The 25,200-nt window shown below is 32.9% G+C and overlaps 1 protein-coding gene across 7 annotated transcripts in view; it reads right to left on the reverse strand.

The window, feature by feature from the left end:
- Sap47 (Synapse-associated protein 47kD) overlaps window positions 1–25,200 on the reverse strand; it is a 70,705-nt gene that overhangs the window by 33,786 nt on the left and 11,719 nt on the right. For all 7 annotated transcript variants that reach the window (XM_087407234.1, XM_087407233.1, XM_011069269.2 and 4 more), the window contains exon 4: window positions 15,840–15,961. In XM_087407234.1, the coding sequence (XP_087263360.1) occupies window positions 15,840–15,961 (122 nt within the window). The remainder of the gene's footprint in view (window positions 1–15,839; window positions 15,962–25,200) is intronic.

Below are 25,200 nucleotides of genomic sequence, written 5' to 3' on the forward strand. Positions count from 1 at the left end.
CCTTCATATTCAACAAAATGGAATTCATTAGCACGATATTAAGTAGCTGATTTATATTCTTTATCGAGTTTCTACGGCGTTATCTTATTAAAAGTGATGTAACACAATGGATGTAATTTTTTTACGCCGCGCAGACAAGATTTTCTATCAAATAAAGTGAGACAAAAAATGTGCGCTTTTTATAAAAAAAAGTGTTACCAGCTGGTAATCGCTGGTACGCATCTGGCAATCGCGCTGCTAGAATAGTAGCAAGGAATAGTCATTAACTCAGAAGTGAACATTAACAAAAAAAATTCAACTTTCTTCCATTCGTATCTCCTCGCGTATTCTTGTTCGTAAGATAAAACATATTCCGCTCGTAAAAATCATTCCACGGAGATTACTTTGTTACACGCTTGGGACTGGCCATTTTTCAACGTCATCCCGTTGAACCATTTTCCCTCAGTAGAGACTACAATGGTTTCATTAATCAAAGATACAATACAATCAACATGAAGAGCAGATGTTTTAAATTTATTAATTTAAATTTTATGTTAATTTTATATTAATTTATATTTTTCGAAACATTTAATTATTTCAGTGATTTACATACGGCTATTACCGCGATTTTATCGATTTGTCTATTTTAGACTGGATTGTTCCATCTTTCGCTAAATCTCAGCTGACGCGTTCTCTTACTTTCACTTTCATTCTCTTTTGTGTCCATTAAATAAATTGCTACATAATTTATTTAAAGGTGGAACAACTGGCCCTTCAATTACTTGGTGATAACATAGTGAAATAAGATGAGGTAAATGATCCTGCTATTAAGTCTTGTATTACTAGATGCATAGCAGAGGCTGTACCGGAAGCAACTAGAATATCTAGTATGGCCCTTGTATAATACATCAATCGGATATACGAGCGCCATTAGCAAAGGGTTTGCATGTGACAGTTTGTGTATGATGCACCGAACTATATATCAATAACATAGAATAGATCTCATTTGTATCAGTCGACTGCCTGCAAAAATATTTTAAACTCATGTACTCATGATGATGTGTACTCATGATGGTCAATATCGTTTACGTATTGATAATAGCGAATTTTTCATGCAAATGATAGCGATCAATATTCTTCATATACATTAACTTGCGATAAAAAATTATTTTAATAATTTTAGCTATTTTATTGTAATTATTTAATACTGTGTATGTATAATCGGATATCATATTAAATCAGGAAGTGAAATAAAATTGATAAAAAATAATGACTATTTCTAATTTGCTACAAGTATAATGTCTCAAAAATGAAAAATCATACTGAAACGAAATGCATTTTAAAGCTAGTTGATACTTTCGTATGACATTAATTTTTAAAAATGCTGTCAATGTTATAACGATATAAAACCTTCAAAAGTATTGTTTTTTGATGTCTTTGCGCCATCTTTCTTAAAATTATAAGCCAGATTTGGGAAACAGATTCAGCGCATGCAAAAACTACAATATAAAGTTCATTCATGCAATAATTCAAAAGTATAAATTCGCAGGCTAGTGTAATTAATGGAAGTATAATTGATCTCCTATCGATAACAATCGCTGCTCTTCACCTACGAGTATTGATAATAGTCAATATTTTCCCGGCAAATTACTAATAAATAGTACTTATTGCTCTACACATCATTAATAGTGATAACTGTAACTTCTGCATATGATAGCAACAATCATGATAGCAATAAATAATTGAATAATTTTCAACATTCGCAAAAGATGTGTAAGTACACTCTGAGTATTTCCGCCCCCGATCGACCTACCCCGTTTGGCGCCTTGCGTAGGTCGAAGGGGTGTCCTACGCTGCGGTCGATACTCGCTATGTTTGCGCGGCCTCGTTTCAGATTCCTCTTTGTTCCCACAAGCTTCAGTTCTGCCATTTTTTTACACGAATGTGATTTAAGTCTTCCGATTCGCAGATAAGACGATAATGTGACAATCTGCGTTCTCGTTTGCACGCATAATCTTTCGTTTTATCTGCTACGAAACTGTCCTAAGTCATACCGATATATTATAGACATTTTCTCTCTCTCTCTCTCTCTCTCTCTCTCTCTTTACTATAGTTATTATAGATATCGAGCAATTAGCCTCACACTTCTGACTGAAGGTAGAAATTACCATTCGCGACTCTAGAGAGATCCCGTGGGAAATATAATAGTCACATTGACGTATTTTAACAGATATGGAGTTAACTCTTTCTCCAGTTGAGAGAATTTAATTTTTAATTTCTAACGATAATCGTTGTTAACTCTCGATAAAAATTTCATATCATTTCAAAGAGTGAATTTTGAAACAAAAATCAAGCAACCAAATTAATTATATCAAGCCCTCATTAATTATACTGAGAAAAACGTACAATTCGGTCTAGACAAGATTTCAAATTTTATTAAATGCTGGTCAACCTTTTACCTGATTATATCCGTATTGTACGTGTAATGAAGGGGAATGACATGCACAACGCGAATGTAACGCGTGCATTACTCCATTATCTCTCGTGGGACAGACACGATCTCACCTTAATGTCATTAAAACTATACGCTTGGTCTCTGTGCTCAAGCAAATTCCCGACAGCGTACGGCAACTCTAATGGTCGTTGCTATTTGTGGTCAAAGTTAAATTTGAATATTCTTGATGACAAGGCAGGCTTGTTAGTTAGTCTTGTTTAGGCTATCCGACCTGTTCAAATTTACAGCGTAAATGCATAATGTGACTTGCTTCGCATAGAAAATATTCTGAAATATTACAATTCATGAAAATTCATCTTTTTTTCGATATATAGGATACATAATAGGTATTAAATATATATGTGTAAAAATATGTATTAAAAAAAAATCGAAAAAACAATAAAGTCTAAATAAAACAATGGAAATGAGACGGATAATAAAACGCGCGATTGGATATTGTGTAATTAAAATAATTTTCGAGTTATTCGTCCATCAGAATGTCTATCTAGAGTATCCGGACTGCAATAATCAGTTGCGGTCAAAGCGTCATCGCCGCAAGCCAATACAAACGATGGATCCATATATTCTCTGTTGTCGTCCTATTGGCCCATGTAGATCAATAGAAACTGTGTTGATTAACAATGTATATCTAGTTTATATCACATGTAAATATAAATAAAAAATATGTCATCAAATTCTAAAGAAAAAATATTGTGTGGCCAGATGATACATATTGACACATAAATTTCACTCAAATATCGCGTGGGTTTCTATATATAATATTCGCGTTTCTAGATTAAATATGAAATAAATTAAATTTAATAATATATTAATAATTATTATAATTTGCCTGTCACCATTGTATACCAGTATTATAATTACAATATCTAAAGTCATCTATTTCTATATTAATAGGTGTATTTATTTAATAAAGCACGCAAAGTAATTAAAACATTCCGCATTCCACTTAGTTAACTCAGAAAATATATCGTGACTTCGATACGTTAGCTCGTCCTGAATGCCACGAATTCCACGTGCTGACAAAATTCACGCGCTCTTAACTAGTTTGATTCGAGCTTGAGAGCCCCAATGGGTCTGGGATCGTTGCAGTTTAATTAATATCAAGCGTAACGTAATAAGAGCGAACGGCTAAAGATGATCGTTTATGCAGAAGCGTCTCGTGGGCGCGCCGCTTTCAAGTTCAAGGCTGCGCTCGGAAAACAGCGCAGTTGCGGACTGCAACCGTTTACCTTAACGAGACACCTGTCATAGCATATCACCGATGGACATGCAGAGAAGAGTCCACACACGGCACAGGGAGATCTTTACACAGCACGTAAAACCGTGTTATACAGGCGATGACGGCAAACTGGGACGGTTACATTTGTCGACACGAGGATAACTCGGCGCACAGGATGGTAATGGAGAAAGAACAGCGGCATATTGGAACATGGATGTAATGGGTAGCAACAGTTTTGATTTTATATCACGCGAAGAATTGATAGGTTTGACGAGCGAGAGCCAATCAGTGAAAAAAAGTTCCATCCGGCAGTTTAGTACGTAAAAAAAAAAAAAAAAAAAAAGGAAACAATTCTGCTGTATAATTCCTCTGTAAATTTAATCAGAGAAAAAAATCCGACGATCATTTTAGAATACAAATTCACAGAAATTCACGGTAATTCAACTGAAAAATTAAGCCAAGCAATAAATGCGGAGAAGGCAGTGTATCGAGTTGATGTAATTATATTACGTTCGATTGTGTCGAAAAATTTTCCAATCAACGACGATAATATTTTTGAAAAAGACATTTCTTTACATTACATACTGCGAATACTTGGAGTATGCAAGTTTCATAAATTATTCATCATATATTCGTAGACGCAATCAAATTCCTCGACTCTCGCACGACGTTTAAAGTGACATTATTCCGCACGTGTGGAGCAGGAAGAGAGGATAGAATGGCGAAAAGTAAAACGAGTTTGCGAATGCAAATTGTCGACGAGTTGACCTTTCAAAAGAACTGCATGTCGGGTTGTCGCTTTCAGCTTGTATAGATTATCGATTTTATCTGACACGAAAGCTCGATATATAAAATTTGATTACGCTACACCTACGATACTTTTTTCTCGATCTGCAAATGACAGACATTAATTGAATTAATAAAATTTGCCTAATGTAGTAGTATCATGCAAATCGTCTTTGTGCAACCCGTAATAGTTGTAGAGATTAAAATAGAAATTTTTTCCCACTTCGCACAAATTGAAAAATTTTTACACGGACTTTATGGTAATTTTTGTATAAAATCTAGAAAAAAATTTGTATGTAATTTTTCAGTATGTCTCTCGGATTAATTTTCATTATTTTTACAAGTATAGAAAAATTATTAAGTAATCCTTACACTTTAATATCTTCAAAAAGTATTTATAAAAATGTGCATTAAACAAAGAAAAAATAGACATACTTATTTAGCCACGTGCTTCTATTATTATTATTTAAAAAAAATACTCAGGAGACGAATGATCTATGAAAGGTTTATAAAATGGGGAGAAACTGCATGAATGATTAACTATTGTAATATCATCCAGTAATTGCTCATAAACATATTTCGACGAAAAAATTCAGTGAGCTGAGAAATGAGTTGGAAAATAAGAGGATAATAAAAGGAAAATAGCCGTCCTAATGCTTGACGTAAAAGAGTTGACAAGAAATTTGCGTCGCAACATAATTTTGTAAGATTACGACGACCAAGTAATTCACTTTCGTTTTCATTTTACCGTTGAGAGATCACTGAAATATTATGAAACACTATTTACAGAGCAAACGAAGTCAGCTCTTATGATGCCCACGAGATTTTCTTGAAAATTCGTTTTATCACCATAACTGATTTATTTCTTAAACTTTAAAATAATAAATATATATTTTTAAAATAAATAACTTTTATAATAAAGAGATGAAAATTCTAACTAATTTCTTCTGTGGTTATAAATGAGTGACAAAGGGACGTTGTAAGAAGATAAGTCTTGCAAACGAGCTTATCAATGCGCATCCTACTATCAATACTGATCCTACGATTTGCCTGGCTCGTGTAAGGATTTCGTCGTTAAATCTACGAGATTGTGTATCTTCCTGTCGCAGCAGGAACAGAAATGAGATAATTGAACTCGATTTAGAGCAGAAACGATCCTGATTCGCGTCCGTTGCGTACTTGATGCAGGAAAATGAGAAAACTTTCGATCTCGATTAACAGCAGATCGACTACAGCCTCAGCTGCGAAAGGCATTACGTATTCCCACGCGTACCTTTTATAAAACATAGAACTTTGACTTTCGCGTTGATATTTCAGCAAACTCAGAACTCTCCTTGCGGATCTCGATAAGAAGTATCATCATAAGCATTTTCGACGCCTATTCAAGATCGCAGAACATCGAACAGAAATTCTTTCACACTTCGTAAAAATTCAATGTCTTGACAATAAGAGTACGATTAAATCTACCTTTTAAATTCAATGTGATTTTTGTAGACTCTGTAGTATAGAATATGAAAGTGATTTAGATCTTACTTTTTTAGATATTACTTTTTTACGTGCTGCACTATATGAATTAAATAGAAAATTATGAACACCATGTTACATTTTCATATTCTTATTGTCGGATACCAATGTGGATTTCTATGGACGTAACAATTCATCAACTATCGAGTTATGAAATATCGCAAATACATTTATCAAGGCATTGCAATTTAATGCATCGACAACATTTTAATCTTCGAAGTTTGAGAAACAGCGACGTGATATTATCAGTAAAATTCATTAAGGGACTTTATGTGATATTGAGTTTCGAAACGGATTATTGCACTCGAAAACTTAATAGCTGATTAAATGGCAATTAATTTGCATGATTATGTATAACATACATAATAATGCAAACTGTGTAGGCAGATGCATATTGAACTTTCATATTTTAATTGTTGTCGGTTTAAATTAAATCCAGTTACTATCAATCAAATCAATTGAAGATAGCAATCGCAATTCGCATATTTTCTGTTTGCATGCACCATAATTCATTTTTCTGTTCTAGGCATCACGATAGCTTGCTTTCGTATTCAACGAGAATACCATACTATTCACGCTCGTCATTTGTTATGATAATGAAATGTTTAATTATCGTTACTCTCGCTAGGCTCGATAATGCATAATGAATGATGCCGTGCTAAAAGTGTTATTTGCATGATCTATACATATGTATTCACAGCAAAACTATTTTCTGTCTGTAAATATTAAAGAAATAAAACATTTTCCTGTGTATTCATTCATAGGGATTTGTAACTGCAAGCCACGTCTAACACTCTAATATTCGTTGTCAAATAAATTACGCACGACACCTAAAAATTTGATATCAACGAACTTTTTGTTAAAAAAAAAAAATATATATATATATATATACTCGAGCATGTGTAAACCGTCGCAACGGTTAGTCGATACAATGGCGAACGTGTCTTGCAATTAAAATCGGTTAGCACTTTTCAATGGTATTTTATTATTTAGTGCACCGCCGGATCTGACAGATGTGACAAAAATTGCCTGCTTTCAACATTACAAAGCTATATAAAAGTGGAGGCAAAATAATTTAATTGATTTTTATCTCGACGAATGTGTTTCTCTATAGCTTGACTTTTCATTCTATTTTCATTGTGTGTACAAAGTCAATCAGAAACAAATCATTTTTTAAAATAAATTTTTCGTTTAACTGCACTTTTTTTTGTTTAAGTAATTATATCTTCACTAATTTTGAGGATTAATTTAATGTACAATATAATTGAGAAAATAAATACATTTTTTAAATATCATAGCTTACAAAAATACATATAAAAAGAAAATTTATTTTTTCTTGATCATCAAAGTGTATATGTTCTCATAAAGGAATAAAATCTACGAGTAAAAAACAAAATATATAATAGCTCAAACAAAGTTATTTGTTGTGTGCATATAATTAACGTTGTGTTGACGGCATCAAAGAATTGCAAATAAAGGTATTTCATCCGTGTCAAAGCTTTTGACAATTAGTGTCAAAGCGTTTGACGTCAGTACTATAATTAATTACTAACAAGTTATGCAAATTTTGATGGACATATTCTACAGTACTTTTTTTAAAATAAAATTTTGCTTTTCTTCCGACTAAAATAAAAAACTAAGTACACACAAATAAAATTACATAAGTTCGTTCCTACAAAATATTTTAATAAAAAATTCAAAAATTCAAAAGTAAATGTGATTTTTTTTTTAAACTGATACAAGTTTTGTCAATAATCTCGAAATACATGTGATCTTATAAAATATACATACATTTATATTTTATATTTCAAAATGTATTCTTCTGTTTTTGAATAAAATTCAAATGTGACTGTTTTATTTATATTCCATTAAAATATCAATTAATTCGTTACGCATTGCTTGAATTATGCATTAAATGCTTGGATGTATATTGAGGTCATGCTGGTCTATATTTATTAAAATGGATCAATCATCAGTCACTACGCAACCTTGAGTTGATATATTAACAAAATCCGCTGGCATCTGGAATCGGCATTCGATACACGCGGCCAAGGAAGTGCATAGAAGAAGAAGAAGAAGAAGAACAAATGGAATATCGTATGCGTAGAATGAGCGTAACGGTGAGCGAAGAAAGTTCAAGGCTCTCGGGCCATCGATTCTCATCAGCCCCATGGCGGTTCTGCACCGGCGAAGATAGAACAAGAAAGAAAAAGAGAAGAAGGGTCACTGTTGTTTCACAACGAAGATAAACAGGTGTACGTCGACGCTATACGTCATTGTAAAGAAGCGAAATACCATGTCATATTATCCAACATGGATAGTACGAGAATATGCAGGCGATATTTGATAAAAGAACAAATCATTTTTATAAATAAAATAATGTTACAGTAAGATAAATATTTTATTTTTCGAGAACCGATATAAGAATTATTTTTAAAAATTATTTTAAAAATCTTGCGCATACGCGATAAAAAATAGAAAATAAATCTATTTTCAGTGCAGAAACTTATATTAAAAATAATATAACTGCAGTTTAACGAGTCAAAGAAAAATGTAATGGCCAAGAAAATTATAACTAACTTCGTCAAAGAAATTATTGGAATCATCATCAACAGCAATTAAATGTCACCAGTTATAAACGATCGAAAGCAAAAAAAAACGGCACTAGATCTGATTAAGTAGCTATTCGCACGAAGAGGAAGGCAGGCATCAAGAGAAGATTGTTGAAGGCCGCGAGTGACCTTGCTATTATCGTCAGCTTTTCGCAGAAGTCATACAAACCGCGAGATGCTTGTGGTAGCGGCGGTAGTGTGAGTTACCGTAGTCGGGTCCCTCAAACCAAGAGGGTGGCATTGCGGATCAATACCAACTGCCCCTATTCTTCAGCTGTGTATGCACGTCGCGCGTAGTCTCGCGCGGTCGAGATAGACTTGATAAGCGCGTGCATGTTCTTCCTCTTATCAATAAGCACGTGATCGTTTCTATAAAATTTTGTGTATGTACTGAATAATTTCATGAAACACACAAAGTGTCCGATAAAGACCGTAACAACGCTGAAGGGTAGATTCCTTTGAATCCTTGAGATTATTTTGAATCCTAATATTAAAAAATGTCGATATAATAATTTTTGAATTTTAAGTATTTAAAATTAGCGAATATAGCTACGGGTCATATTGCCTAAAGTTCGCGCGTTCAGGAGTGGTACAACGTAAAATGCCAACCACATCTGAACACGCGAACTTTAGATGATACGATTCGCTAACTTTAAATGCTTATAATTCAAAAACTGTTATAGCCTCGACATTTTGGTATTAGGATTTTCGTCTCAAAATAATCTCAGGAATCCCTTAAGTTGTTATTGGATACCCTCTACAAATTTTGCGCGTGGGTATATGATTAATATTCACTTAAATTCGTAAAAAGAGAAGAGAGATTCCGCTGAAGGCTGACTAGACGCGGCGAACCACTACTGGCTCTCTCACGCCGCCGTCTGGTTTCGCTAGCTTTACATCCACTTGTTAACTAGTGACTGCGGTCACGCCAGACAACTAAACGCAACATTAAAACCCGTAGCTAACTTTTCGATCTATAACGAATTATTGTGAACAATATAACAATGGGTAATTACGCGCGTACGTGAGATAAATGAACAATTCGCTCCCTTAGGAGTATTATATATTTTCTAATTAATGAGAAAATAATTTTGAAATTCGTAGAAAGAAATGTTATTTATTCATGCACGACGGAACAAGTCATTGTGCTTATCCGAGATAGTTATAATACGCGGAAAACTTTTAATTTGATTCTCAAGTTCTGGAAGTATAAGATAAAAGTTACATAAGTGTTTTCCTCAGAATTATATATATTCTTAAGATTTAGAAAGGATTCATTCTTGTCGGTAAGACAATAACATCTCGCGACATTTTACATTATTACGTTCATTTGCAATTTTGAGATCGTTACAAAAATTTCCTAAATAAAGTAATTTTAGTCGTAATAAATTGTAGATTAATTTTAGAAACTTTTTATCTCTATATAAAGTACGGAAAAGATATAAAAATATTAATTATAAACAAAGTCTCTTGCTTTTAACAAATTTCTCCTAACATTCTTATATATATTCCGACATATTATGTAAAAATAAATAAGGTTTGCGCAACTTTATAAATATCCACTAAGTTTCCAGAAAAGAGGATTAAATAGATAGGTTTTACATCAGATATGTAGAAAAGAGGACAAAGTGAGTTTCGCAATATCATCTAACTTGTCTCATTACTGGCATCAAATTCTGGGACCACCAGTCATCGTAATTCAAAAGCCTATACATGAATAAATTTTAATATGCAATATAATACAACTGAATAATTTGACGTTCTCGCGGACAAAGCATGTGAGCTTTTCTATATTGTTATTCCTCACATGACAATAATAGGTATATAAAATTTACATAAATTAACATATAATTTCATTAAGTGTATGAATTAATTAACAAAAAATTTTAATATAACAGGTAGTAAATTAAAATTAAAAAGAAAATTTATAAATTTTTCCAAATGTACAACATATATATATATGTAAATGAAATAAAAAGAAATTACTATTTAAAAACTTAATTATGTCATCTAATATAATCTTGTATATTTTATGTAATGTAAATTTGCACAATTTTGTGTATGTGTATATGTGTGTTTGTGTGTATGTGTATGTGTGTTAAAAATTATTTTATAATTTCAAATATGGATATATAATACACAATGCATGTATTTTATCCCTTACAAAGTCGGGTCACTATAGTAACCGAGCAATTCTCGTGCAAGTTTCTTTGAGTCTTTCAGTAATTATAAAATTATACCTTTTATTTTTTTCCAAAATGAAGTTTCAATATTTATTTTAAAAAATTGAAAGTATGTTGATAAATTTTTAGAAATTTTTTTAATCATTCTGAAGGTGAAAAGAATGGATTTTAGTGATCCGTGTGTGTGTGTGTGTGTGTGTGTGTGTGTGTGTGTTTTGACGAGAAAAGCACCAAATTGTACTTTGTATTGTTAAGGATTAAATAATGTTTGATAAAAGCTCTTTATATCAATACAAAAAATATACTACAAAAATATGGTACTATGTTCATTAATTTGACCTGTATCTTATCAAATACCTGATACGTATCAAAATTATATATAATCTAAAAATGGTGTCAAGCTATTTCACAAAGAAACACTACTCTGACGATACTGATCACGATAGAAAGCAGAAGTGGTTGTCAGGAAATAATAGTGATCGATAATGTATGTACGCGATATGCATAAATCTCTTTTCAAGATCCCTGCCAGTAAAAATAAAGATGTGAACAGACAATGTCTGCGAACGATAAAGTGAATGATGAAATATTTCATCGTTTATTTGGTACGAGATAACGCCCGCGGTGATGCGAGATCGTAGTACAAAGTAGATATCACGTGAACACCAATACCCTTAACTTTTCATTTTTACGATCGCGGTCGAAAAATAGAATTTTTATAATAAAATATCATCAGTTATAACTGCGGTAGAACCTACAAAATTTAATAGATCTTTCCAGATTTTCAACAAAAATTCCGTATATAATAAGAAAGCATCTCGTATTAGACATAACGTGAAAAGAATTAAATAAAGAATGATGTGAAATAAGAAAATAATAAAACGAATAATGTGTGTGTGTGTGTGTGTGTGTGTGTGTGTGTGTGTCTGTGTCTGTGTGTGAAAGATTTTTGTTCCGCAATAACGATAAAGCGAAATCGAAGAACAAGAAATAAACATAGAACACTTGAATCGTGAACATAATATAAATTGCTGATTAAATAAACCTGTTTGACTTGAAACCTGTTCAATTTGAAACTAAGTTGATAACGTAAAGTTATGGATAAATTGCTTCGTATTCAGCTACGGGATAAAATTACAACGCATCGTTATAACAACAGCAACCCTATACCATCGCTCGCTTCGGTGTCTACATAATTCAATAATGAAATACGCGATGAGATAATGAACGAAAGCATAGAATCTTGTCACGTATCGGCGTGATCGTATCTTCAGCGACATATGTTTTGAAACATCATTGTCATTGTCAGCTTTGTAAATCTATAAAGAGTAACAAATTCAATGCATTCGCGATTTTATAAAACGCAATGGAGCATCTATGAAAATAAAAGGAGCAATAGAATCGTCCCGCTTTAACGTGTAACAGAAAATGGGTCGACGAGTACCACCGCCTTTTCCGGAAGATATTAATAACAGTATCGACTTGGGACTATACATCTATAGAGAAAATCTGCAAGATACGCGATTCGGTTTAATCTAAAAGATAAATTTCTAGACGTAACTGAAATAAAACGAACGCAAACGCAAATGGATGCATTATTACATAAGTTTACTTTAATAAAGTAACTTCGAACTTGATTTTAAATAAACAAAATAATTTTATATAAATAAACTATTACCAATTTAATATAACTCAGCCAAATAATATCTGTAAAACGAATCGATCGAATGATAATAACGTGTATGATAAAACGAAATTTCCTGTTAATGTTATTGATCGTAATCAACGACACACAAACGTAAAAAGCACGCGTGCGATTTTGATATACATTACAGCGTTCCTGTAATTCCGTATTATCGAACACAGACGCGATGCTTGTACATTCGATGAGGTCTCGTGTCGTTTTGTTTGCCGATGCTTGTCACGTGATAGTATCTATTCAAAGGACATCCAACCTGTAACGTTGGTTACAACGATAATACATGCTCGACGGTACCTGGTAACAGCGTCGAGTGAATTTATTATACGCAGAAATTTATGCTCTCTTCATGTACCTGTGTGTAATTTAAATTTATATAGTTGAAATTAAAGCCAAAGTTTAAGGGTCAAAATTGTAAGCTTAATGTGATACATCATTAAAACTACTGACGGTACTATTGCCATTATGGTGTTACTGTTCGCAATAACTACAAACGTTATAATTAAATTAATTCCATTATTTTGATAAATAATTAAAACGTTATATTTAAAAATAATATAAAGAAAGAGAAAAAGACTTGAAAAAAAATAAACGTCATGATGATGTACAATCCTATTTTTAAATTTTGTACTTTTAAAAAGTCTGTTTCATTTCATTTACGTGAATTGTTGTAGCTTCGTTATATTAACGACACATCGACAAGCATCAAACTGATCAAACGACATTGGGTATCCCTGGTGTGCAAACCATAATCGAAGACCATCGCAGGACAAGTGGATGCTGCGTACGCGTGGTGCACCGTGGTCTCTTGAGAAATTACACGTCACATGCATGTGAGTACCAGAGAACGTGCAAGTGGTTACAACAATGGTAAATCACTGCCGTTAGAAAACGTACCCGACAGGAAGCCGAGAAAACTGCGACTCTATTCGATAGTTCTCGTCCCTTTTATCGTCATATTATTTATTAAAATTGTTTATTTATCAAACATATAAATATAAAAAATATTAACTTGACGAAGGCCACTAAAGAGTGGAATATATTTTTCTGAAGATTAATCGAAGTTGAAAATTCGCAATTCGGAAATGTTAAATTCGCAATAAATTTCGAGATAAACAATCAAGTGGGCCAATATCGCATAGATATTATTCACTCATATTATTCACTCATAATTATATCTGTACTACATATCAATTTATCATTTTTAATAACTTTCAGCTCAAATATATTGACTTTTACATCTGAACTACAAACAAAAAATAATAGAAAGGTAAAAAATAAACTTGATTTAGTAAACTATGTGATCAGTCCACTTTAGTCGCATATATAATTTGGAAATCATTGCTATTTTCATCAAACAAAAAGTTTTGATCTTTCATTAATTTCCAAAATATAGGTATTACAGGTTAAGATAAATACAATAATTATAACAGATCTCCCTATATATATCGACCAAATTATACAAACTATTATTATTTTATAATCAATTACTATTAATTTGTAATTATTAGTAATTCAGTTATTCTCTCTGTGTAGAAATCACTATAAATGTCAGGTGTGAATTATTAATTTTATAAAGAGAAACCATTTGACAGCGCGAATCCATTGATTTTTCCGAAGCAATGTAGACCGTGATAGATAAATCCATCGTGTGAAAATCGCAGTGCGAATCGCATAGCGGTGCGCTTTAAAGATCTATATTTCGCACGCCATTTTAGACTATCGCGAACTTGTATCGTCCAATGTCCGAAAAAAAAATACAAGAGGCGAATGAGCAAAAAACTCCCAATAGCCATTCACAGTAACCAGAGTATAAACGCAAAAGTGGTTTCTTTGGCTGGATGCATTGTCGGTTCATGTTAGCGGTCTGCACAATTTCGAAAAAGAACGGGCGCGGAATAAATTTCACCCATTCGCGCATTTTCAATGATTTATTGTACATGAGAGTTCATCAATATCAACATTTCTTGCTTGACACATATATACAAAATGTATGCACAAATACAACGACAGCAGGCTTTCTGATCGATATGAGTTTCCACGATCGGCGACAGCTATTTAAGTATAGATAAAATAATAAATAAGAACTTGACATGTTGATTTTTAAAGCGATTATAGAAGTAGCGATATGTCGTATTGCACGCATTGTTTTCCCTCTAGAGTCAATTCAATGAGAATTATTATTCCAAGATGTCAACTTGAACTTTATTGAATTTATCGTGTGTATATATATATATATATATACTTGGGTGAGTCAATAAGTAACCTTGATGTCTTGATTTCTAAGGGCAAAATTAAAGTTACTTATTGACTCACCTATATACTGAGCATTAAATTCCCGATATTGCAAGTTTAAGTTCATGACAAGACAAGTCAGTTGACTGTAAGCACTTGGGAAAGTTGCTTTAATTTCCGAAATATAAACGCGATTATACAACACGTATGCGGAAGTGCTGTCGTTTACGTGTTTACTGAATTCTCATGGGTCATCATGAGTATGTATTCACGGATTGAATACATACTCATACATGTATCAGTCCGTACCATTACGAAAGAATAAATCCTACGAGCCGATATCGACAACGACAAAACGCAATGCCGATAAAAGAAGAAAAAAAACTACCACTGGGTTCACGAATTTTTCCGAAGGGCAGAAAAGCAAAAAGAAAATATTTGCGCAAATACGTTTTTTTTACATCCACGGGAAAACATTCACAAAATAAGTTTGCTTTTCTATCTAGTATTCCTTGCTATCCTTCAAATTTATCCATCCTCACGTAGGATGATGGCACGAGCAGCAAATGTACAATGTAAAAATTTCACATGCTTCGATGCACGAAAACATCGAATAATACGCGGCAAGAATATTAAAACTGTTATCAATTTGCTTGTGCACGTAACGGTACGAAACGAGCGCGCATAAATAGCTCTACAGTTATAGTAAAAAAAGAAGTAGTTCGAAGTAAAAACTACAGCAAAACACTTATCGATTAATTCCCAGAAGTTGATATATGACTAACACATTAATTTACAATCGTTACAAATGAATGTAGGTTTAACATAAATAATAGGTTAATAATAATAGGCATAATTGTTGCATTTACGTTATATTATCTTTGAATAAAGTTTATAGTAAATTATTCATAATTAATGTATCACTATTAAAAGTGATTGATACTAAATTGTATCTCGAATAAATCTCAAGGATATCTCATTATCCGATTAAAATCGTCTGAATGATAGTGGTAACAAGGGTTTTAAAATTAAAGCCGAATCGATCGGTGCGTTTACAAGATTATAGTGACAATGGAAAAAAACTCACGTTCTCTTCGACGGTCTTCTTGATTTTCACGCTGGCCTCCACCACGGTCTTCCCGGCCTTGTTCACGGCGCTGTACAAAAACCCACCGAGACTCTTCGCACCAGCCAGTGCCTTCGTAGAAACTGGTGGCAGAACAGGAAAAGTAAAATGAGAATAAATGCGACATTCGTGTGTGTGTGTGTGTGTGTGTGTGTGTGTATGTGTGTGTGTGTGTGTGTGAGAGAGAGAGAGAGAGAGAGAGAGAGAGAGACAGAATTGTGCCTTCGCAGTTAACTCAACATTAAAAGAAACACCGTTAAAGTAGGTCGTAGCTATTATATAAAAATAAACCGGTGAGAAGTTCTATAACTATTTTTCTTTCAAATAAGAAAGATGCTATTATCGTCTCTTAAAAAATTAATTAAATAAAAACTTCAAGCTATTTACCTTAATTTTGTTACTTATTGGGAAATGCGAAAAAATCAGAGATTGCTCGATATAAACTATTAAATAGTATCTTTCATTCATATCCATGTCGCTTTTAAAAAATTTCTTTTTCTATATAATTTCTTTATTATACTTTAATTACTTTTTTCTTTATTAGACAATTCTTTATTATAAACATAAGTTTAGCGTAAGAAAACATTTTATGCATCATTTAAAAAAATTATCTAGACATTTAAAAAGTTTTAAGAAACGACGTGAATATACAATGTGTGCCGTTTAAGAATTAATACCAAGTGTTAGAAGTTAGCGAAAAATATTACACATATATATAAACTAAAAAAAATAAAGAATCACGTGGTACCGGATCAACGTGCAAGTAGCTCGTTTGATTAGTCGCTGGCTGTTCTAACCCGAATACGTCAGGATACGTGGATTTCTCACGAGACTCCTTTGCAGAGAATTCTGACTTAGCCATTTATCACGATCCGATGAGAAAAGGAAATGGGCGTACGACAGTAGTGATAGTAGCGATCGGTGCAAATCGCTTTTCCGAGCAAAATGTTACGAGATATCTGACGTTAAATATTATATTATACTATCACCGTATGTAACTTTAGCTATGTTCCATCGTCAGATGTTCCCGATGTTCGATGTAAAACTGTTACAATGTGCTGTAGAGAAGCAAAAGAAATCTGATTTGTAAAATCCATGTATTTATCTTTAATCGTGTTATTCAATATTCTAAATCGTAATATCGCCTTTAAAATGTAAGTGACACGATTAAGGTATCATATGTACAATCTCTGCCTAAAAGTGACTTGAAATTTGTATTTAATGATACAATTTTATAGTTCGAATAAAAATTTTCTTATTTTGTCGTAATTATTTTTTTAATCATATCTACTTCTTATTTAAATAATTTTTGATCCAAGTTTTAAATCGCGTCGTAAAATTTTTTGTATTACTTTTAAATACAAAATAGAAAAACTTGTAATTTTTTTCATAAGTTTTTTATTTTGTTAAAAAAATACTTGTAATACATGTAATACATCCTTAAATCTAAGTCGCAATGTATATATGTGTATATATATTTTCCACGTATGTTTTAACAAAATAATGCAATAACAGTTTTTTTTTTCTTTCAAACCCGTAGTTTGGAATTAAAATCACATAGTGTATATCAAGTTTAAAAAAAGCGGATGCCCCTTTGCTTGCACATCCCATTTTATGTCCTGTCATGCAGCTAACACGTGGATAACGAATATTAATTAACAAACGGTATATATATCTCATCATTTATAAGATAAAAAATAAAATAACGTCCGCGAGAAAAGCATCGCTACATCATATATGACATATTGAAGAGATGCGCGACGCAATATACTTTGTCGTTTAAACTACGCCTCGTAAATAGATTGCCGTTTGATCGCCTAACGCATCGACAGCAAGTTACAGTGACATTTACACTTTCAATAAAATAGAAAACGATTCACCTTTTCTTATAGCTCAACTCGTTGAAAAGGTCGGCTGGTCTTGGTCGCAGCGTTTCAAACAGCAATGTCATAACGTACTTCACCATATTTACCAACATTAAGGTGATTTCGTCGTAACTTAAAGCATTTTTGAGGTAGTTTTGTAGAAAATTGTAATGACGAATTTCTGCGCTAATTTAATTCGCAGAGATTTTATTCGAAACAGTCATTACATTATTCAATCTCGAACTTTAATTTTTATGTTCATATAAATCGTTTAAAAATTTCTGACGGAATATACTTGCGTAATATGTTCTCAATCAAAAGTAATAAATAATCCATTTAGACATAATTCTACAAAGACACAAGATAATTTTTTTAGATATCGCGAAAACGTGATATTTTTCTTTAAGGGAAAGGAAAGAAAATTTAAGGGATAACGGGTAATAAAGATTTAAGATTTTTGATGAGAAAACTATCAAGAGGAATCATGAACAAATGTAGTGGACTACTTTATACGAGCCATAGAAACGTAACTGGAAGTTAAATCGTGTAGCTATAAAATGAGACACACATTTTTTTTTTATGTTTCGTACTCCGCGATATCCGTTGCGATAAAACAACGTCATCTTTTGAAGGATATTTAAGCATTCGCACGTAGCTATTCGAGAAAATTTAGGAAGGCGCGTCTTTAGAGGCCAGAATATGTAGAAATTGCCTCTGTATAACTCGATTGCCTTTGCAAACCAAAGGCGATTTAATCAAACGGATTGAAGCACTTCAATTCGCGCAGCTTCATCCCTACCTATCTCCATTCGATCCGCTGCAAGCAGGAGGCCATTAAAGGGAACGAATCAGCGTAAAATACACGTGGCTTAGTATAACAATGCACTATACAACAGCTTAATAACAGCTTCCAGCTTCGCAAGATACAGGTACAGTGGATAATTGGTATCGGAGTCTAGGAGTCTAGATTATAGCAGGATTAACTCCTACTGAGGTATCCGAGAATTGCTAAACAAGTGTCAAATATCATAAACCTTGTCACGCTGAGATAATTTGTCATTACATGGACCACGAATTGCACTGTACGTGAGAGTTTTGAAATGTTAAGCAATTTTGGTCTTGCAGAAGTCTTGGTACACAGCCAAGAGTAATAAAGAATTAATAAACTTTCAATTTTTAGAAAGAAAAAGATTATCTTCGAATAAGATCAGTCTATTCCCTTTCATATACTCTTAGAGTTTCTTGAATTTGGATTATAAATATATATCAGAAGACACGGCAGTATCTCGGGTGTTAAGTAAACATTTTATACTTCTTTTTTTACTTTAAATGGCCTTCGAGGCTGGCCGTGCAATGAAAAATAAACTAACTGTTGTCAAATAGCACTTAAAGAAAAATCCCTCAGGAGCTGGTTGACTAACGAAACCCATAGTGATCAAAATACCGTAACTGCGGGGCAGATGATATACGATACGTGTTTAACAAGATCTATCTCGTTTTTTTTTTCATAAAACAGAATGGAATTTCAGTAGCAACGAGAAAATTCATCGATGTCGCCACCGTTCAACGAAAAGTTACAAAAAAGTTTGTCATTAATAAGAATTACACATCTCACTTTACCGAAAACCGTCACAAAGTGCCACACGCGAAAAACTGATATTTTCGTCGTTTTGACTTTATTAACTTCACACTTTAGTAACTTGTGGGACTTGCGTGCAATGCTTTGATAAGATATCAATGACTAGAGTTGCCAACTCACCGATAATGAACTGGCCTAGCCAGTATTTTCACTCTTCGATCGATTGCTGGTGTATTTTACTGGCCTCGATGCATAAAATGATGGTAAATTAAATTTGTTTTATGAAAAAAATTTTTTATAACAAAAATTTAGTTTTAAATTCCATATATGCATTTTTCTCGCGTAAAAAAATTTTTTTTATGTACGCTGATAGCGCTGCGGGGGAGGGGCACTAAAGTTCTAGATATACTAAAGTTGCGCAATCCTTTTGTCTAAACCGAAATGCCAACAACTTTTCTATTGGCTATTTCGACCGCCATTTTCGATCTAACGTCCACTATCTAATAAGCGTCAAGTATATAATAAATAGTTATTATCAAAAATGGAGGACCTTTGCACTACTTTGATATATCTAGAGCTTTATGCGATACCTCTCTCATTGGCTAGATTGAAATGTAGAATTGAAATGTGTTACACATTTATGTTTATTTTACTCTATAGTCGTTTTTAGCCGGAATTCCGGATTTTAGTGTCTGATTTGCTATTAACATTCAATTTTAATGCTGATAAAAACTGAAAATATTATTTTATTACATCAAGTATAATATCATAGAAAGAGAAATATAAATGTAATCATTATATATCCGTAGCTTTAACGGTATAAATGCTGTCTGGCCGCTTTATATAATTCTCGTGCTTGAGCTTAGAAAGGTCGCATATATAATAATGGGACTCCTTTGTGATATTAATGGCACAATCCTTATGTCATAGTCTCTTGTCCGGTATATTCTAGGTTGATGACGTCGATAATTGTGTAATATGTCGGAAGATAGTGGTGACTAAGAACAATTATAAAGGAAGTGCATTACGTGACCGCGATATAATGCTTCTTCGACCCATTAAGATAACAATTTTGCTATGTGATATAATATACAAGACCTATAATGTTATACACACATATAGCTGTCAAGTATAGATATCTCTTACTATATCTAATAAGGATACGTACTAACGATAACAATAAATACAAGATATAAAGGATCCATAAAGATAATCTGCCAAAGGATATATAGCGACACTTGTCAAATAAATAGCGGCATGTACTAAATCTTCGACATTTATTGGAAAAATATTCGTGAAATGGGAAAACATTGAGGCGATAATCGCATTCGTTTGCTGACAAAATAGTAAGAGCAATCTGCGAAATTACAATTACAGTTAAGAGTTTTCAATTATATGGCATACCAAGTGGTGCTTAATTAAATTGTGACCTTGCTTTTCCCCTGCGTTTGCGTCCCAATATATTCTTAGAGAGAAAATTAATCTTAAATATAAAATTCACTTTTCGTTTTCTGTACTTTTTCCTGCTACTTTATATTAAGTCACTAAATGTTGTGTGTCAGATATAATGAAAAGTTCGTACTTATTATATTATTTAAAAAATATTATTTAAATAAAAATAGCACTAAATGCATTGTTCAAGAAAAATTTGATCCTTAAAAAATTATTTATAATGTCTTGTGATATTCAATCATATTAGATAATTAAATAATTAAAATTATATTTGTCGCAATTATTATATCGTGGTTGTAAAATCGATCTTACGTAACAGCCGAATTTGTGTGTGCTTTTCTTAACATCAATCTTTTGAAATTTGTTCAAGGATCCATTACGAGTAAAGAATATCTAAATTTCCTGATATCCTATTTGAAGAATGATCTGAGAAGAAGAAAAAGAAAAAATTCTATCGTGCCAAGGAAAAATTCATGCAGGTAATCTTTGAAAAAAGGACCTGATTTGTTCTTTTGAATCGATCCAGACACCCGCGTTTACAAAGAGACAATCATGGTGATAATAGAAGATGATGAAGAATAAAAGGTGGGAATTGCACGATTCTTTGTTTCCACCTTGAAACAATTTAATAGATGAACCAGCAAGATCATATCCATGCTAAAAAATAGACTTCATATTTGAACATCCGTTTCCGATTTTATCGCTACGAGCTCGTATTCATTCTCGTATTCTTTGTCGATTTATCGTCGGTCAAATCTCCGCTATATAAGTCAAGCGGAAAATTATCTGCGGCGTCACTGTGAAAAATGAATAAAGCGCGAAAGTAATAGGAGATTCACCGTTCTTCGACAATGATTTTGCAAACGGGAAGAGTTCGGCATGGCGAATCTTTGGGATAGACCACCAGCAGCGGTTGCAATGATTCTCGCGTTTCAATTACTACGAGCATCCCTTACGTCTGAAACCCGACGAGTCTCCATCGGTCTGGAAGAAGTATTCGCAGAGTTCCGAGTGTGTGTCGATGACCCGGACCTTGTTGTGCTCCAGGCAGATCAAGCGAGCTGTGAAACTTCAATGGTCCGAGAGTGAGTTAATTATCCTCGGGTCACTCGTATCTCGTTAGAAAGAGTGGCTATAAAACTGCCACGAACATAATATTATTGTTAATTACATTTGGACAAGCGTGATAGTCTTTCGCAAATATAAAGCTCTATCTAATATAGCATTTCTATAAAATTTGTGCAAGATTTATAAAAACAAATCTAATTCATAATATACTGTAAGTTACTGTCAAAGGTTTTTCATATAAAACAAGAAACATATAAATTGACATTGATAATAAATACTAATTTCCACAATAGATTTCGCGTAAGAGTTTAGTAGTCAATTTAAATTTAAATGATTTAAATATACCATCGAACTTTTCCTTAGTATCATTGATCAAGTCTATTACAGTTACGGTAATCTAGGCAAGCAGAATGCAAAGAAGATACTTTAGAATCGCTTTAAGTTCTATGTCAACAAAAAAGTAAATTTCCGACGGCCGATATTAAAAGCGAAATCGATAGCTTATTGAAATGCGTTGCGTGACTTAGTCGATACACTTAGTCGATATCGGATTATTTATGAAACTGATTACTGTCGGAATTTAACTGACATCAACAATCAACTAACCGTATGGCACGACTGATCCGTTTAATTTCCTCCTAAGAATGCTCTGTTACAGGAGAAGATCGATACTAGTTCTAGCTTGGTTAAAAAATCATAAAATTCTTTCGTGAAAAGGAGCTTCCTCTTTCGAGAAAACAAGTGTTTCATTTAGCACCATTTAGCGAAATGAAAATTTGCAATCACAATATTGCGTTCAAAACATTATTGCTACTAAGTAATTACAAAATGAATATGGATCAAGCCAAATACGGATGAAGTCATTGTTCAAATTTTTCTTGTGATAATAGTTACAGATAATATTTTATACTTTGCACTGCATTACATTTTTTTGAATAAAGCTCATACAACACTGCAATTTTAATCTGCTTATTTTTAACATGAAAATGTAAAAAATTGTGTGTCTTATTTAACAAGCTGTAGCAAAAATATGTTCTCATAGAAAGTACAAATTCTGGAACAATACAGAGTTTATGCAAAAGGATCTTTTAACAAACAATTATATTTAGACTCTAGAAAATACTCTAGAAAATATCAATAGTGATCGAATGGTACAATCAAAGGGAATATCCTACTAGTACAAAGCCATAAATCACTGCAATATGCGACTGCAATCTTTTGAAACAGGATTTAGAAAGAAATAAAAGGAACATTTGTAGTAAATATTCCGATGTTATAAAGCGTTTCGTGTTCGCTTCCTCGGAATTAAAATCGAATGTGAATTTTTCTTGTGATTTAACTGATGCGATTCAAGTTAGAATTTTCGTAAATATAGGTAAAAGAAATATACGAAAGAGCAAAACGTTTCTCTTTTTAAATAAAATATTTTTATTTTAATGGTACAAACTTTAACTACGTATATAATTTTATATTCTGCTAGATTTATTATAATAACATGTATAACTTGCACTCCATGTTGTTTTGCATTTCAGCAAAACGAGGAGCTTTGCCTCTAGCACTACGAAGAAATCATGACTTTTGAAACCACAGAAGAAATACACCTGACAATCGAACGAAAGAGTAGAAAATCAATAATATGTATGTGCTTGAAATATTCCATATGTTAAAATTGTACATTGAGATGCCAGTCAAGGAAAACCATCTATACGCACATCCTTCGCAAAAAGTTCATGATAAAAGAAAGTCTTCCCTTTTTCCGATCACACGTTGAAATTACAATTGTATTTAAACAAATATACCTAATACTATTGACAGAGAGATATCTATCTATCGACTAACATCAACTTGATCAAATTACTCTGAAATTTGGCAAATAAGCCAAAAACAAATCAACGGAGAGGAAATAGAGTGGCAGTAGAGGTAGGCTCATCGAGTTGCGGTTACGTCGTAGTCGCTGATTTTCCGAAGGAAAGGAAAAGTTGGTTGGGGAGTATATTGATCGACGAAGATGGGGTCCAACCCGTCGACGACGCGAAGGATGGCTACTTGCTGACTGGATCTAGTTATACTCGAAGCGTGAAAACGTTTTGACGATCGTTTTCTCACCCACTCATGGCACTACTCCCACACATCAGCGAAGGTAGGATGAAACGACGAGTGATTCATAGATGAAATATATTTAACGATTCTTCCACGATTTGTCCAGGATAAACGCAGGTCAGCGCCTGCCTCGGGCCAAGGACACGTGCAACATCCACACTCTTTCAGCCATTTGCGCAAACTATCTTTGGCTGCCAATCTCATACGTTCGCTCTTTCCTCTTTCTCTTTATCTCTTATTCTCTCTCTCTCCCCTCTCTCTCATTTGCAAAATGTTTCTCTACTTCCCTTCAACCACCGTTGAATTAATTTACATATACTGCGTATAATGCAATTGGAATACATGCGATGCGCATTTTCCCTTTGAGAATTATGCGTAATTGACAAGCGTAACTAACGATGGAATTGGTAGCTATTAGATCTTCTAATATTAGCGCTTTGAAACTGCAGCTTTTCCCTATCGAACGAAAGCAATTAAAATCATTATGAGTCATGGATTGGTAATGTAGATCGTAAAGGAAAAATACTGTACTCGAATGACATTTCTCACAGCTAATAGCATTTAATCTTACTAAATACATGTAAATATATGTAAATAGTTCTTCGATAGCTTATTTGATATCCGAGTAAATATCTATAGTACACGTGTGTGTGTATATCTAGGCCAAGGACGAGCCCATTTCTTTCTTCTCTTATTCACCCTCTATTTTGTTAATCTCCGCTCGGTTCATGGAATAGGGGATGAAGAAATATTTTGCAAAGTCGCATGATTGAAAGATAAAAAGCTGCAGCGAGATTGAGGAGATATCCTCTATAGATAGGTTTATTATGCGCTATAAGACTTGAATTTTCTCTGAATTTATATCTTCTAACGCCTATTAGGCAGACGAGTACGGAAATTGCACTTTTGTGCAGTGATTGCTTATTCACACCGAGAAGTTTTCGCGATGGAACTACGATCGTCTATAGACGTTCTTACGTCTAAATGAAACGCATTAAGTGATTAAATAAAACTCTAGTCTTTTCTATTCGATTAGAAAATTTAAATATAATATAAATAATATCTCTGTTGAAAACAATAAATAGCATTAATTCAAATATTTAAAAATATGTTAAAAATATCTTTTTATCAGCGGCGTTCTTTACATCCACAGTATCTAAATGTAACAGCTGTTACGTAAATAATCGTTTATATATACACACGCGAATATCGTATAAATAATACTTCACATTCAATTTCATCACGATTATTATGCTAG

This window comes from Acromyrmex echinatior, chromosome 6 (assembly GCF_024713525.1).
Source record: "Acromyrmex echinatior isolate Ae372 chromosome 6, ASM2471352v2, whole genome shotgun sequence".
NCBI lineage: Eukaryota > Metazoa > Arthropoda > Insecta > Hymenoptera > Formicidae > Acromyrmex > Acromyrmex echinatior.